Source organism: Drosophila persimilis, unplaced genomic scaffold (assembly GCF_003286085.1).
Source record: "Drosophila persimilis strain 14011-0111.01,24,50 unplaced genomic scaffold, DperRS2 tig00000002-arrow-pilon, whole genome shotgun sequence".
NCBI classification, from domain to species: domain Eukaryota; kingdom Metazoa; phylum Arthropoda; class Insecta; order Diptera; family Drosophilidae; genus Drosophila; species Drosophila persimilis.
Window position 1 is genome coordinate 10,508,763 of NW_020825289.1, and position 13,218 is coordinate 10,521,980.

General features: G+C 39.6%; 5 protein-coding genes across 5 annotated transcripts; 3 read left to right on the plus strand and 2 right to left on the minus strand.

Moving 5' to 3' along the window:
• Positions 1-383: 383 nt before the first annotated feature.
• Positions 384-2,627, minus strand: LOC6591049 (synaptic vesicle 2-related protein). The gene is made up of 9 exons (XM_002016524.2): positions 2,500-2,627; positions 2,325-2,438; positions 2,001-2,257; positions 1,819-1,943; positions 1,694-1,757; positions 1,509-1,634; positions 1,384-1,455; positions 929-1,323; positions 384-870 (listed from the first exon to the last, which is right to left on the minus strand). Exons 2-9 carry the CDS (start codon positions 2,428-2,430, stop codon positions 585-587), a joined length of 1,431 nt encoding a protein of 476 aa, XP_002016560.1. The 5' UTR covers positions 2,431-2,438; positions 2,500-2,627; the 3' UTR covers positions 384-584.
• A 384-nt stretch (positions 2,628-3,011) lies between these two features.
• On the plus strand, positions 3,012-5,444 carry LOC6590997 (radial spoke head protein 4 homolog A). Its single transcript, XM_002016525.2, has 4 exons — positions 3,012-3,328; positions 3,386-3,578; positions 3,640-4,567; positions 4,648-5,444. The coding sequence occupies exons 1-4, from the start codon at positions 3,018-3,020 to the stop codon at positions 5,358-5,360; spliced, it is 2,145 nt and encodes a 714-aa protein (XP_002016561.1). The 5' UTR covers positions 3,012-3,017; the 3' UTR covers positions 5,361-5,444.
• Positions 5,445-5,573: 129 nt separating this feature from the next.
• On the minus strand, positions 5,574-7,670 carry LOC6590998. Its single transcript, XM_026984872.1, has 8 exons — positions 7,479-7,670; positions 7,021-7,189; positions 6,624-6,940; positions 6,380-6,565; positions 6,195-6,326; positions 6,014-6,127; positions 5,870-5,949; positions 5,574-5,797 (listed from the first exon to the last, which is right to left on the minus strand). Exons 1-8 carry the CDS (start codon positions 7,668-7,670, stop codon positions 5,791-5,793), a joined length of 1,197 nt encoding a protein of 398 aa, XP_026840673.1. The 3' UTR covers positions 5,574-5,790.
• Positions 7,671-9,047: 1,377 nt separating this feature from the next.
• On the plus strand, positions 9,048-10,475 carry LOC6590999 (xyloside xylosyltransferase 1). The gene has a single exon (XM_002016527.2). The coding sequence runs from the start codon at positions 9,063-9,065 to the stop codon at positions 10,440-10,442; it is 1,380 nt and encodes a 459-aa protein (XP_002016563.1). The 5' UTR covers positions 9,048-9,062; the 3' UTR covers positions 10,443-10,475.
• A 1,179-nt stretch (positions 10,476-11,654) lies between these two features.
• On the plus strand, positions 11,655-13,019 carry LOC6591000 (adenylate kinase). Its single transcript, XM_002016528.2, has 4 exons — positions 11,655-11,756; positions 12,039-12,275; positions 12,338-12,505; positions 12,569-13,019. The coding sequence occupies exons 1-4, from the start codon at positions 11,655-11,657 to the stop codon at positions 12,782-12,784; spliced, it is 723 nt and encodes a 240-aa protein (XP_002016564.2). The 3' UTR covers positions 12,785-13,019.
• The last annotated feature ends 199 nt before the right edge of the window (positions 13,020-13,218 follow it).

Here is a 13,218-nt window from a genome sequence, read left to right on the forward strand (position 1 = left end):
ATAAAATATGTGTATTGTGGTTTGGATGACTATTGGCATGATGTGTAAGGGGGGGCTAAGCATCCGAGTCTAATTATTCCCAATACTGAATATAGAACCATCTGGTCCCAAGGGGTACTGCAAAAGCTTACAAACCTGAGCAAGATCATCATTTGATCAAATCTCATAGAGAAATTCTTGAGCTTTTTCTCTCAGTTTTAGATGATTCATCCCCCAATTTCCAGCTATCCTAGCACACCGACTAGGAACACCAACTGAAAAAAATGCGTTCAATCTTTGTGGTAAAGGGCGATTTCTAGTATCTTACAACTGAATGTAAGAAAAAAGCTACATTTCTCTTGAAAATAATCATCGTTTTGTTGCAATGCACTTTAAAGCTCCGTTACTGTATTGAAAATACTGAAAATAAGAAAACTTATTTTAGTTTTTCAACAACCAAGAAACTAGTTTTGCTAGTCATTATAGCACATAAGCCCAAAACTAGGCAAATGCTTTAGATCTGGTTGGAAATAGTTTTGGGTAGGCATCGGACATTACATTTGGAAGATGTGTAATATGAATTTTCCCTTCATTCCGCCACACAACTAGTGATATCCCACACTTTCACGGGGCAGAAAAGCACAGGCGATGGCTGCGAGGAATCCAACGAATCCATAGATAGATACGGCTTGTACTCTGGAGGTCTCCATCAGCACTTGGGCCACGAATGGGGTAAGCATGGCGCCGAGTCGGGCCAGCACAGAGCATCCAGAGACACCTATAGATCTGAGGGCAGCGGGATATATTTCCGGAGTGTAAACATATATCGCTTGGAATATTCCGGAAATCGCTCCTCTGGCAATGAAGAGAGTCACTGAAGTTGAGAATCGACTGGAAGACGAACAAGTTAATATTATATATGTACGAGTATAAGATGTCATTACATTACCTAGAGACTGTCGTTAACACGAATGTACAGAAGACAAGCACTAAGTATTGTAAGACAATTGTTTTCCTCTTTCCGAACAGTTTAATCACTTTAATTGTCAACAGTATGCCGGGAAACTCCGACAGGGTGATCCAGAGTAAGTCCATGAAATCTGAAGTCATAAATGTGACGCACTCATTGGGATATCTTTCCTTGTTTCTGGCGACCAGCAGCTCTGTGGTAACCAGCACCAATCCGTAATAGCAGAATGCCGAAGCTAGCCATATAAACCATAACAACAGAGTGGTCCGATACAGGCTGGGACTCAGAAGCGACCTGAAGCTCTCGGTGGAGTTGGGCTCTTCATCGGCAATCAATCGACCAATAAGCATATGACGCTTATTATTCTGAGCTATCTAAGCAAATCAAATTATATATTAGGATTTACACGACTATATGCATGAATTTATCCTTACCTGCTCCAGAACCTTTAGAGCTTTATCATTACGTCCATTATTTGAGTGATATCGAGCTGATTCGCTAAGCCACTAAAAGTTTTTAATATATTTCTTTGATGTTAATAGATAATCCATTTAAATACCGGGGAGAGCAGTGTGAAAATTAATAGCGGGGTCGCCGACAATCCCAAAAGTCCTCGCCATCCAAAGTAGGGATATATAACCAAGGCCAAGACCACCTCGAAGCACGCTCCCAATGCCCAGAAGCACTAGTAAATATAAAACTAAGCTATATCCAATGTTAGAGAACCAACTCTGAAGCACTTACATCCATTAGGACAACGCACTTCCCTTTGTGTTTGGTGGGCAGAAACTCTGCATACAACGTCACACTACAAAGTACATTTATTGGAGAATGGAAGAGTTCAATTTTTACGCCAAGGCTATACTCACGATTGCGGTACGCATCCGATGGTGAACCCAACGAGCCCTCTCAGCGTTAAAAGCCAAGCATAGCTGGGGGCAACTGAGCTTAGAATGCTATATAAAACTAATAATACTCCAAACAATGTAAGTGCCTGCAAAGATATTTACTGATTTCATTTAAGACTATTAAAGACTAGGTCGAATCTCACCGATTTGCGGCCATATCTGTTGCTCAGCTGGGTCCAAAAAGTAGAGCTGATCATCATTCCCAAAAACACAATTGTTGTCACAGAAGCCTGCTGGAACTTGGTTACGTTCCACTCGCAGAACAATGCCGGACCGATTATGCTCAGAATAGCCATCTCCATGGAGTCCGCCATCCAGCAGAGCCCCACTAACAGGGACAACTTCACATGAAACCATCCAAATCCGAATGCATTAATAGCTTGCTGAACCGTGTAGGTATCTAGTAATGTGATAGAACCAACAAAATCTCAATTATCTTGAATGTTTAGTTGGGATTCGTTACGTACCATCGGGGTTAATGGATACAGTCTTTAGCTCTAAGTTGGATGCGTGTGCTTCTCTTTGGGCGTAGTTTTCCGTCGAGGGAAGAGTTGGTTCGTTAAGATAATACATGTTGTAGGCTGTGTAATTAAAATATATAATTTAAGCACATCCGTTCAACCGAATAATGGATCCGCTCACCTGGCGACCAGCAGCACCTGCGCAGCCCCTCCCTGTTCTGAAAAGCAACCGATCGATCCGTTCTATTTGCTACCTTTATTGGGAAGTCTGTCAAAGAAAGTTGCTTAAGAATTTGGGAAAAGGGTCTTCGCGGAATTAATTTACAAAATGCTAATTAAATTACTAAACATTTGAAATGTTTCTGCAAGTACTACTACAATCAGCACATCGAAACTTTCTTAAGCACTTTCTTTTTTCCAAACACCAAACAGAGAGGAGAGAATCAGATGTAAGGTAAACAACAGGTAACAACACACAAACACATTGCAAGCAGCTCCCATAACTCTGTTAAAAGGCAACGACTGGCTGATATCGATAGACTGCGTGAAAATCGACTGAAAAATTCAAATGAAAATTATGAACAATGTTGGCTGTTATTTTGAATTCCTGATTCACATATCTAGCGCCCATAAGGCATACAACACACAGTTTTTTCAAGTCTACGAATAACAAGTATCAAATAAAATAATAATTCTACGATGGATAACAATTCCTGCCAAAATTTTTCATTCGGCTCAACATCCAGCTCTGATTTTGGGCTACCACCACCTTGTGTTACCAAGAAGAAAAAACCAGATAAGATTATTGTTGAGCAGGAAGCGTCGCCACAATGCTCGCAGGTAATTACCTCGACATCATCGTCCTCCTCGACAACCATATCGATGGGGGCATTCGACTCCGATTGCCATTTCAACAAAGCCCTAGTTAAAGAGCCTCCAAATATTGACTATGAACTGAATGTGGCCAAGGCTATAATGCAGCAGTACAGCACATTAAGTGGCGATAACTTGTGAGTATTAATTGTGACTGTAAGTATTTTCTATATCCCTATTTATCTTTGAAACAGATTTGATCACTTGAGCGACATTATCAAGCGGGTTATCGATGAACGCCCTCCGAATGTGATTGATTTTTTTGAAGAATTCAGCAGAAATGTACGCGAACAGAAATTTCATTTGCCCGAGCGTTTTCCTCCCAATGGAATATTTGATGAAGTTCGCACCTTCAGGGTCGCAAGGCAGATTCTCCAATCAATGCAGGTACTTACGATTTATTTAAGCACAAAGTTGGCTATGTTTTAATGCTTAATGGTCCTGGTAGCTCCCATACAACATTGAGGGCGAAGACTTGGCAGGAGCAGAAGATTTATATGGCGAAGATGGAAAAGCAATCGACGACGAAGAGCTTAGGATCGTCATCGACGATTCCATGCGTCTGTTCGTTACATTCAACGAACGCGTTCAGCAACTGCAGTTTTACTGGAATCAGTGCGGCTTCAGCATAAGCAATGATGACATCTTCCAGTTGGCTTGCGCCATGAACCGATTGCAGACACATTCCTCCATAATGCAGTGCCGCTTTTGGGGCTGCATTAATGGGTTGAAGGCTTCCTACTATATTGTGGAGGCTACGCTCACTCGCGAGGAAATACAATCGCGTATGGCGATGATGGCGGACGAGCTGCGGGAGAAGCAGCTGCCACTCAAGATGCGGCACGACAGAGAGGAGAAACCATTGCCGCCGCACATTGGTCCAGAGCTCACTCCAGGAGTCTACGGTTGGGAAAATTACCCCATTGAAGAACTAGAGATCATGAAGCCAAAAGCTCCAGATGTCCCGCTGGTTGAGGAAATTGAGTTCTACGATATACCACCAGAGTACATCGGAGTTGGTTGCAATCGCTATTCGTACTTTGTGGTGAATTCCTTATACGATGATTGGATTGAGCTACCCATTGTGACGCCCCGCCAGGTGGTCGTCTCCCGGCAAATTAAGAAGTTTCTCACTGGCGATCTAGAATCGGATGTTATATCGTATCCATGTTTTCCGGGAAAAGAAAAGCATTATCTGCGCGCCTTGATCGGCCGCATTACTGCTGGTACTTACATCGCCCCCATAGGCTATTACAGGCGTATGACTAAAAAGGAGAAGCGTATGTTTGAGGGCAATGATCTCGATGAAGGCGAAGAAGAGGAGGAGGAGGAAGAAGATGAAAGCGTAAACGAAGGCGAAGACGACCAGATTGAAGGTAAATAACGAGTATTCAAATGGGTTTTAAGCCCCATATTTTCATTCTCCAATTATCCTGTTGGAAACATCAATTTACAGATAACGACGTTATGCTTCTAAAAAATGAAAAATATGAAACTGAACCGCTGGGATCCTTGTCCACTCCAGTGGCATGGGTCCACGTCCGATCGAATATACTAAACCAAGGCCGCGTCGTATGGTTTGATGAGGAAAAAGCCCAAAAAGAACGCGAGAAGGCCCTAGCTCTCTACCTGAAAATGCGACTTTTAGAAGAAATGGAAGAGGAGGTGGAGGAGGAAGAAGAGGTCGAGGATGAGGAAGAAGGCGAAGAAGAAGGCATGATTGACGGTTTTAATCAACCGGAAACAGGACCCAGTATTTTGTCCTCGTGCGCCAACGACATGAGCCCGGAAGTTGCAGTGCCGTGGCTGATACGCCAAACCAGCAAGTACACCAATCAGAAGGAACGTGTCCTCATCATGCAATCGAATGTGTGGCCAGGTGCTCACACATTCATATTTGAACACATTTGCGAATCTATATATCTGGGCTGGGGGCATAAGTATTATGCGCGCAACATGCCGTTCAATCACTTACCCATGGTGCAGGAAGAGTATACCCATGGGGCAGAAGACTTCATCGAGGCCAGTGATCCGACTGTTGAAGAGGAGGCTGCCTATCGCGAATGGCTCCTCAGCAAGCAAAAGAAGCCTGCTTCTCTTGGGGAAGCAATCGAAGAATATGACGATGAAGACGAGGACGATTCCGCTGAACACTCTGAAGATGATTAGTACGTAGCCCACCGAGGCGAAATTATGTTAAATTCAATGTTTCTTGTTTATTATGTATTGAAATAAAATGTATTGTGATTACAATAACTAGCATTGACTCGACTCTCTTGCTTTGTCTGACAAAAAATATCAAAATTGCAATGTCTTATGAGCTTGAATTGTTTATTATTTGGACATAAAATGCATATTGTACCTATAAAGAAATATATTGCATTGCCTTACAAACTTTTATTTACAATTACCTTTTCTAAGACGGACTTTAAAAGTAAACTTAACTGAAATCACACGAGTACTCGTACAACCCCCATCATATTTTTGGTCATTAAATTAGATAGCTCTCCGAACTATATGTACATTGCAGTTTTCGTGTGTTAAATGTAATATTTTTCAATCGTTGGCTGTGACTTTCCTACTTAGAGCCCACCAAGGCTTATGGGCTATGGGGATTGAATAAATGTTAGCTTAGACGAAATTCCACCAATGTACTTGTACAGTATTGCATTTCTTACAGTGTGGGGCTTTCCTGTAATTTGACTGTGGCATTTCCTGACGGATTTATAAATTCCTGACCAGAGGCTTTGACGTCGGGCTGTCGAACCAATTTTTGTAAAAATGAAAACTTCAACAAGCTCGGTTGCTCATATAGACTTTACCTTTGGAATAATTGATGCATCTTCGCCGTTTGTATCCATACGCTGGATGCAAAAATTCTTCAACTGCTCAACAGCAGCAGAAAGCATTGTATTCTTGTTGGTTAAGAGGGATATCTTAAAGGATAATGAGAAAGAAGAATTAGGAAGGAATCACAAGGCAAATATTCGATCAAAATATTACTTCTTTTTCAGTTTTATCCAAGGCCTCATCAAAGTTTGTTACTTTTTGCTTGTATTCCGGCCAGCTATTGCTTATGGTGGCCACATGCGATGTTACATTTTCCGAACGATCCATCAAATCATCTATTTTGGTCTGAAAATGGTCAAAGGTAAAGTAAAGCAAATATTGAGGGCCGAATTAGTTACTTTGTGCAGTGATATTTCCTCTCCCAGCATGTTCGTTGTTTGGCTTAATGTATTATTCACGACTTTCAAGTCGTTTGACAGCATCTTCAAGGAGTTAAGTGTGGTTCGATTAAGATCTGCAATATCATCCGATAAATTTGTGGGCAACTCGTTGGCATGCAGCATGGGCAACTGTGACAAATTAGCCTGAAAAAGTTTTGACACTCATTAAATTTCGGTATTATTATGATTGCAGAACAAATACCTTCAAAGCTTCCGTTTCCGCTTGAATACTTTTCTGAACCTCGATATACTTGTTGTAATGCTCCTTTATACCTTCAATGTCTGTAGCGACTGCTTCTATCTTGGCTCCAAAGTCGGCCACCATCTTCTCATCCTTTCCGTGATTCCTTTGAACAGCCACTGCTGCCTCCAGACTGCTAAAGTTCATGCGCAAGCCCTCTACAGCTTTTTGCAATTCATTTATTTCGTAAATAACTGCCGTTTGATTCTTCATCAGATAGGACGATGTCTCATGCCACCTTTGCAGAGTATCCGGGAAGTTTTTGCTCATGGCAGATACTACAACACACGTATAAGAGTTACATAATTACTACACATGTCCCATATGCATGGTGGTTTATTGATAATTGTGACCTTACCTTCTTCGATTTTCTGACGGTAATCAGACATTTGTTGGCGAAGATCGAAATAGAGCCAGTACAATATAGAAACAATTAAAATGCCAATGATCCCTAAGAGTAGGGGCCCACACATGCGAAAGTATGCCATTTTCCGATGGCTACGACGGGTAGCGCCAGCAACATTTGTCTGGAAATAAACCAAAGGTAGGTGTAAATGTATTCCTGGTATTTATTACATGCGTTCAAAATAATCACGTAGGTATGTACTTGCTTTATCCACTCGGCCATGACATCGATCAAGGTTACAACTAATTTCATATTACATCGTAGATATGTATATATATAGGTTGTTAACGAGGGGAGGAAAACTCCTCCTCGATTTACACGTACATATTTACATGGATACATATGTATTCACCAATTAGAATAACCTTGTACTTGACGTCTCGGTTCATTATTTTTTGGTCCCTTCTTACCCATGCATAATCCTCTGGGTCATCCGTTGAAACTGAGAGTAACTTGTCCTGGGAGTGCGTCGCTCCTCCAGTTCTACGGGTGTTTCTTTTGGACGAAGATGACTGTGCTATAAGGGCATCGAGCTCCCTTCGTTTTTTCATTTTCTTTCCACCTCCAGATCGCAAAGGAACTTCAATCCGATGGACGTCCATTGTGTGGCACCAAATATAAGCGTATATCCAATTGAAGCCCGCAATAGAATACTTTGTAGTCTATACAACGCTCAAACTATTACATTTTCTTAATGTAAATCTCTTTGTGGTTTTGAAACAACATATACTTATACTGATAAAAATATTACTTCTGCGCATGATTTATTTTATGTATAAATAATTCTTAAGGGCCCTCAGAAATATACCAAAATATACCGTAAATATACCGATGGAAGCACAAACTTAGCCCACTTAAACCCCCTTTCTTTAAACTGCATATCAAAGCCGCCGAAGACAATACAAATAATAATAAGTACACTTGCAGGTACACCTTTCCCTTGATCTTTGCTTAAAAAAAACTCGAGCTCAATTTTCGTGCTATGCGGCTTGTTTGAAATTTTGCAGCCCAAGTCAAAGTGGATATCGACACGACCCGACACTATCGACTGTTCCAGAAATATTAACATTATTAACAATTAAGAGTATATTATATTATAATTATAAATCTTTGTATATTATTTATTTATTTTATACAAATATTCTTTCGATACTATTGAATCGATTTTGCCAACGATTGCAGCCCAAGCGAAAGATCCGTTATGTTATGTTTTGGCCGTCGCCTCGTTGTTTTTGTTGTTGTAAATTTGAAATACAGCTCATGGAAAAATGGAGCGGGATCATCTACAACCTAATTTCCACTACTTCAGTGGAGAATTATCCGGCCAGTCAGTCATCCGAGTCCTTGCGAACATTTGTCAAAAAAAAAACCAGCGCAAGCAAGAAGTGCTAAGTCCAGGAGAGAAACTTTCTTCTCTTGTAGTCCAATATTTCTTCAATAAAATGACATCAGAAGACAGCAGATATTTGGCGCTAAACATGAAGAGAGTCTTTCCGTTGGAGGCTGAAAATTGATGTTTGAAATAGACAAGGACAGGACTAGGACTCTCAGGACTCTCAACCAAATATCGATTCATCGCTGGTAAATTTCAGAGTTTGAAATATTGTCTGACAACATTTTCTGGCCCAAAATTACATTGATGATGAGAAAAATCTACCCTCCAGAAAGTGCCGATCCACATAATAATGTAGAAATAAATTCAGCGCAATATATAAATATTTTAAAAACCGATGTAATTTAAGAAAAAACATCGATGTAAGCTGTCTAAAAACATCGATGTCCAACTTACTTGCATTGATTTTTACACTGGACATTGGTGCTTTTATTATATCTTTTGTAGTTAAATTAAAAGTTAGTTTAGTTTAGTTAGTTAAAATGTTTTGTGCGCTATTACTTATATGCTCGAAGTTCCCATTTAGTGTATTCTAACAAAAGATACTTATTTGTTCGTGTATTGTATTGTTATGATAGGTGCAGCTTAAACTCATTTCAAAATGGCAAAATACAGCTTTAAAACAATCAGTCAAAAGCATAAAACGTTTCCTACAGACGGTAACATGTATGGTATGAAGTGCAAGTCGCAGTTATTGGAGGAACAGGAAAATGTGACATTAATCATCAATCGTCGAAATTCCGTTCGTCCCAAACCAAAGAGTTTGACCTGGAACGTACTTCGCTGCAGATGGCAAAAGAAACTAGTTTTGTTATTAATACTAATTTGTATGTGTGTTCTTATTATTTACGCCAATACACATCTATTAGTTCGAGGAAATATATTATCAGCATTTCTTTCGAGTCGGCTTAATAAATTATCGCACATTGAAAAACAGGAGACAAGAAATTCCGATGTTCAACAAACAACGACAGCCGTTCAGCCCATCCTGAAACCTACCCACTATTTGCTGAACTATTCGTCCACGCAACTGGAATTGGGCGGACAATTAAATGACTTTTCTTCAGACTATAATATATTTATAATTTATACCAGAGAAAACTACCATCTAAACTTAAAATTCGATCTATTTGCACATAGTCTGCTTAAACACACGAGTGCCCAACTTCATCTACATGTCATCACCGATAAGGAGTCGTCACCGAGCGTGATGGAGATTCTTCAAAGGCAAATTCGAAGATTTCGGAGAACGGTGATATATACGATGTATGACGTCAAAGTCTGCTCTAATATAATAGAGGATATAGCTGCTAAGTTATCCCCATACTTTAGCTCAGCACCCAACTCATATTATAGCGACTCACTGTTTTTTTTGTCCCTTGGATTGCATAGGATTGCCGATGCAAGCTTAAATAGAGCTATTCTGCTTGATTGTGATATAGTCTTCCGTTCCGATGTTCGACTACTGTTCAATGAATTTGATCACTTTCTGCCGCATCAACTTTATGGATTGGCGCCAGAACTAACTCCTGTATATCGTCATATCCTGTACCGCTATCGCGTACGGTATCCAAAGACAAGCTTTGGAAACCCATATTATCCAATGAACCACGACATGGGAAATCAACATAATCACAACCATGAGCGCCATGGCTATCCAGGTCTCAACTCTGGAGTCGTACTGTTGCTTTTTAATCGCATAAGAAACTCGAAATCATACCTGGAAAAGCTTACAAACTCGGAAGTGCAGACGCTCGTCGCCAAGTATTCATTTAAGGGTCATTTGGGAGACCAAGACTTTTTCACATTACTGGGATACGAGTACCCTAACTTGATATATAGATTAGATTGCGTATGGAATAGGCAGCTTTGCACTTGGTGGAAAGATCATGGCTACAGTGACATATTTGATGCATACTTTCGCTGCGAGGGCAATATAAAAATGTATCATGGCAATTGTAATACACGTATTCCAGAATAAATAAATAGTTAACAAATTGTTATAGTAATAGAAAAAGGTTTTGTATTACTTTAAAATCTCTCAATGATGATCGCCCACCGCGATTTTGTTTAGATTTTGTTTCGCTGTTAAAATTTTCTTTGAAATCATATAAATTAGTGCTCCCGTTTTCAAACTCGGTAAGATATTAAAATGAAAACACTTTCCTCGACGAAATGAAAAGTAAACGGCTTTTTATATAACAAAACGAATCTTAATTGGAAAAGGAACAAAATATATGACTTATTTGAGAACGTTAGCAGGGCAATTTAGCTTGTGACTTTTCTATAAATAATTTTGTGTGACCCAACCTCAAATTTGGGTCGGAAATAATTGGACTGGGCAACAGCACCTTTCGTTTTCGTTCAAACAGCTGGCGCTGTCCGATTTGGTTATCGGAACTTTAGCAAGACTGGGCTTGTAACATGCGCGTGAGCCTACCTGATAGAAAAATTAATTTGAGAAGATATTCGATAATTTATTTCAGTTTAGTTTTTAGTTAAAAATGTTCTTAAAAACATAAAAATGCATTGCAAAACATATTGCTGCAGCAAAGCTTTTACAATCAGTAATATTTACCGCCATTTTCCTCAAGTCGTTTAACAGTTTAAATAGAGGGGGGTTAAGTGGGCTAAGTTCGATTTCTTACCGAAATACGAGAGCATATTTTATCAATAATCCAATAAAAGGAAGTATTTAAAATAGGCCACTAATCGGATAAAATTATATGGGCATGGCAAAATGTTCTATATAGCTGGGAATATTCGACGAAAGATCAAAATTGAGGAATTCGTCGTATTTTTGGAATCGGTAATGGCCCTGTTGACAACATTTAAATCCTTGACATTCACATTCAAAAAATTTATATGTGGCGCGCACCTCTCGTAAGGACCTCTTTTACCTTTTGACAACAATGAGACTAATTCCATACACAATGTTGCCCATTCCATACACGGGCAACGTACAAATTATGTGGGCATGGCTAAATGTTCTATATAGCTGGTAATATTCGACGGAATATGAAAAACGAGGAATAAGTATAGTAGAACCTGAATTCGTCAGTATATTTACGGTATATTTTGAAAATGAGGCGGTATATTTCGGTATATTTCTGAGGATCCGGTCACACTGCCGAGTACACGAGTATATTTTGAGTTAAGACTAAAGTAAATAGTTTTGTAAATAAATCACACGATGGCGCCGAATTTAGCTGTACCAGTGGAGCGATATGAGCCCCAGACTATTGGAATCAATGCAATTTTGTTAGGACCGCCGGGTTCCGGCAAAGGAACGCAGGTGGGTTCAATGTTACATAATGTGATTAATGTGACAGACGCACGTTTGCATGCATGTATGGCGTGTGTGTGTAAACGTGCACCTTGGACGCATTTATCTCTTCCTTTTTATTAAAGAAATTAATATTACATAACTACATATACATATATATAAAAAAAGCATTCATTCAAGCACATTCATACACGTGTCCATATTTACATCACATTTATCTCACTTAATGATGTATTTCCACCTGTATATAGATTATGAAATTCATACTCAGCCATATAAAACCGATTTCAGGCCCCCCTTCTGAAGGAAAAATATTGTGTCTGCCATTTGTCAACAGGCGATATGTTGAGGGCGGAAATTTCCTCCGGCTCCAAGCTTGGCACTGAATTGAAAAAAGTTATGGACGCTGGAAAATTGGTATCAGATGAGCTTGTGGTGGATATGATTGACTCCAATTTGGACAAACCCGAGTGTAAAAACGGATTCCTTCTCGATGGATTCCCCAGGACTGTCGTTCAAGCTGAAAAGGTAACACAGATTTATTTGAGTGTGTCATGGTCTATACCCTTAATGCATTTTTTTATATTAAGCTTGACTCACTACTTGACAAGAGGAAAGCTAATCTGGATGCTGTAATTGAGTTTGCCATTGATGACAGCTTGTTGGTGCGGAGGATTACTGGGCGATTGATCCACCAAGCAAGTGGGAGATCTTATCACGAGGAGTTTGCTCCTCCCAAAGTTACAATGAAGGATGATGTACGTAGTTTAATCTCATTTTCTATCAGAGAAAAGTTAGTTCCTAACACAGTTGTATTTTAGATTACTGGCGAACCTTTAATGCGACGAAGCGATGATAACGCTGAGGCTTTAAAAAAGCGACTAGAATCATACCACAAGCAAACTCGCCCATTAGTTGACTACTATGGCCTGCGGGGACTGCACTACAAAGTCGATGCCGCCAGGAAATCCAGCGATGTCTTTTCCACAATTGAATCGATATTCCAACGCCAACGTACCGCCCAGCCACAATCGTGATTTTTTCCAAAAATATGATTACGAACTGCAACTGCCTCCTGACATTTTACTATGAAACACACAAAATTTAGGTCTAAAGTTTATGATACACCTAGAGATCATAACAGGACAAAACTAATCATTTGAAAAAGGTCTACAGATACTTTCCTTGTACAGATTTCCAAATTGTATATGTGTTTGTTACTTTTTACATTTCAATATTTGTAACTACAATAAAACATAATTAAAAAATATATGTATACAATTTTTCGTTGAATTGATAAAAAACAAACTTCAAATTCGGAGAATACGATTCGAGCACGGTTCTGGAATATCCAAGGACATACAAGTGCTTGAAGGAGCAGAACATATGGGTTCCTGAAATAGTTTGCAGGGATTTATGTTGGGAAGCACAACAAAAATATTCCTTGCTTAAACGTGTGTAACAGACTGGG

What these genes read in the sequence shown, in the direction of transcription:
- LOC6591049 (XM_002016524.2), bottom strand. Translation starts at nt 2,430, where the DNA reads ATGTATTATCTTAACGAACCAACTCTTCCCTCGACGGAAAACTACGCC. An exon ending in TTTTCACACTGCTCTCCCCG is followed by an intron (nt 1,456 to 1,508) that starts GTATTTAAATGG and finishes AAAAACTTTTAG; the next exon opens with TGGCTTAGCGAATCAGCTCG. An exon ending in GTGTTAACGACAGTCTCTAG is followed by an intron (nt 871 to 928) that starts GTAATGTAATGA and finishes TTCGTCTTCCAG; the next exon opens with TCGATTCTCAACTTCAGTGA.
- LOC6590997 (XM_002016525.2), top strand. Translation starts at nt 3,018, where the DNA reads ATGGATAACAATTCCTGCCAAAATTTTTCATTCGGCTCAACATCCAGC. An exon ending in ACATTAAGTGGCGATAACTT is followed by an intron (nt 3,329 to 3,385) that starts GTGAGTATTAAT and finishes TCTTTGAAACAG; the next exon opens with ATTTGATCACTTGAGCGACA. An exon ending in CGAAGACGACCAGATTGAAG is followed by an intron (nt 4,568 to 4,647) that starts GTAAATAACGAG and finishes ATCAATTTACAG; the next exon opens with ATAACGACGTTATGCTTCTA.
- LOC6590999 (XM_002016527.2), top strand. Translation starts at nt 9,063, where the DNA reads ATGGCAAAATACAGCTTTAAAACAATCAGTCAAAAGCATAAAACGTTT.
- LOC6591000 (XM_002016528.2), top strand. Translation starts at nt 11,655, where the DNA reads ATGGCGCCGAATTTAGCTGTACCAGTGGAGCGATATGAGCCCCAGACT. An exon ending in GTTCCGGCAAAGGAACGCAG is followed by an intron (nt 11,757 to 12,038) that starts GTGGGTTCAATG and finishes AACCGATTTCAG; the next exon opens with GCCCCCCTTCTGAAGGAAAA. An exon ending in CTGTCGTTCAAGCTGAAAAG is followed by an intron (nt 12,276 to 12,337) that starts GTAACACAGATT and finishes TTTTATATTAAG; the next exon opens with CTTGACTCACTACTTGACAA.
- LOC6590998 (XM_026984872.1), bottom strand. Translation starts at nt 7,670, where the DNA reads ATGGACGTCCATCGGATTGAAGTTCCTTTGCGATCTGGAGGTGGAAAG. An exon ending in CGGAAACGGAAGCTTTGAAG is followed by an intron (nt 6,566 to 6,623) that starts GTATTTGTTCTG and finishes AAACTTTTTCAG; the next exon opens with GCTAATTTGTCACAGTTGCC. An exon ending in TGGATAAAACTGAAAAAGAA is followed by an intron (nt 6,128 to 6,194) that starts GTAATATTTTGA and finishes TTATCCTTTAAG; the next exon opens with ATATCCCTCTTAACCAACAA.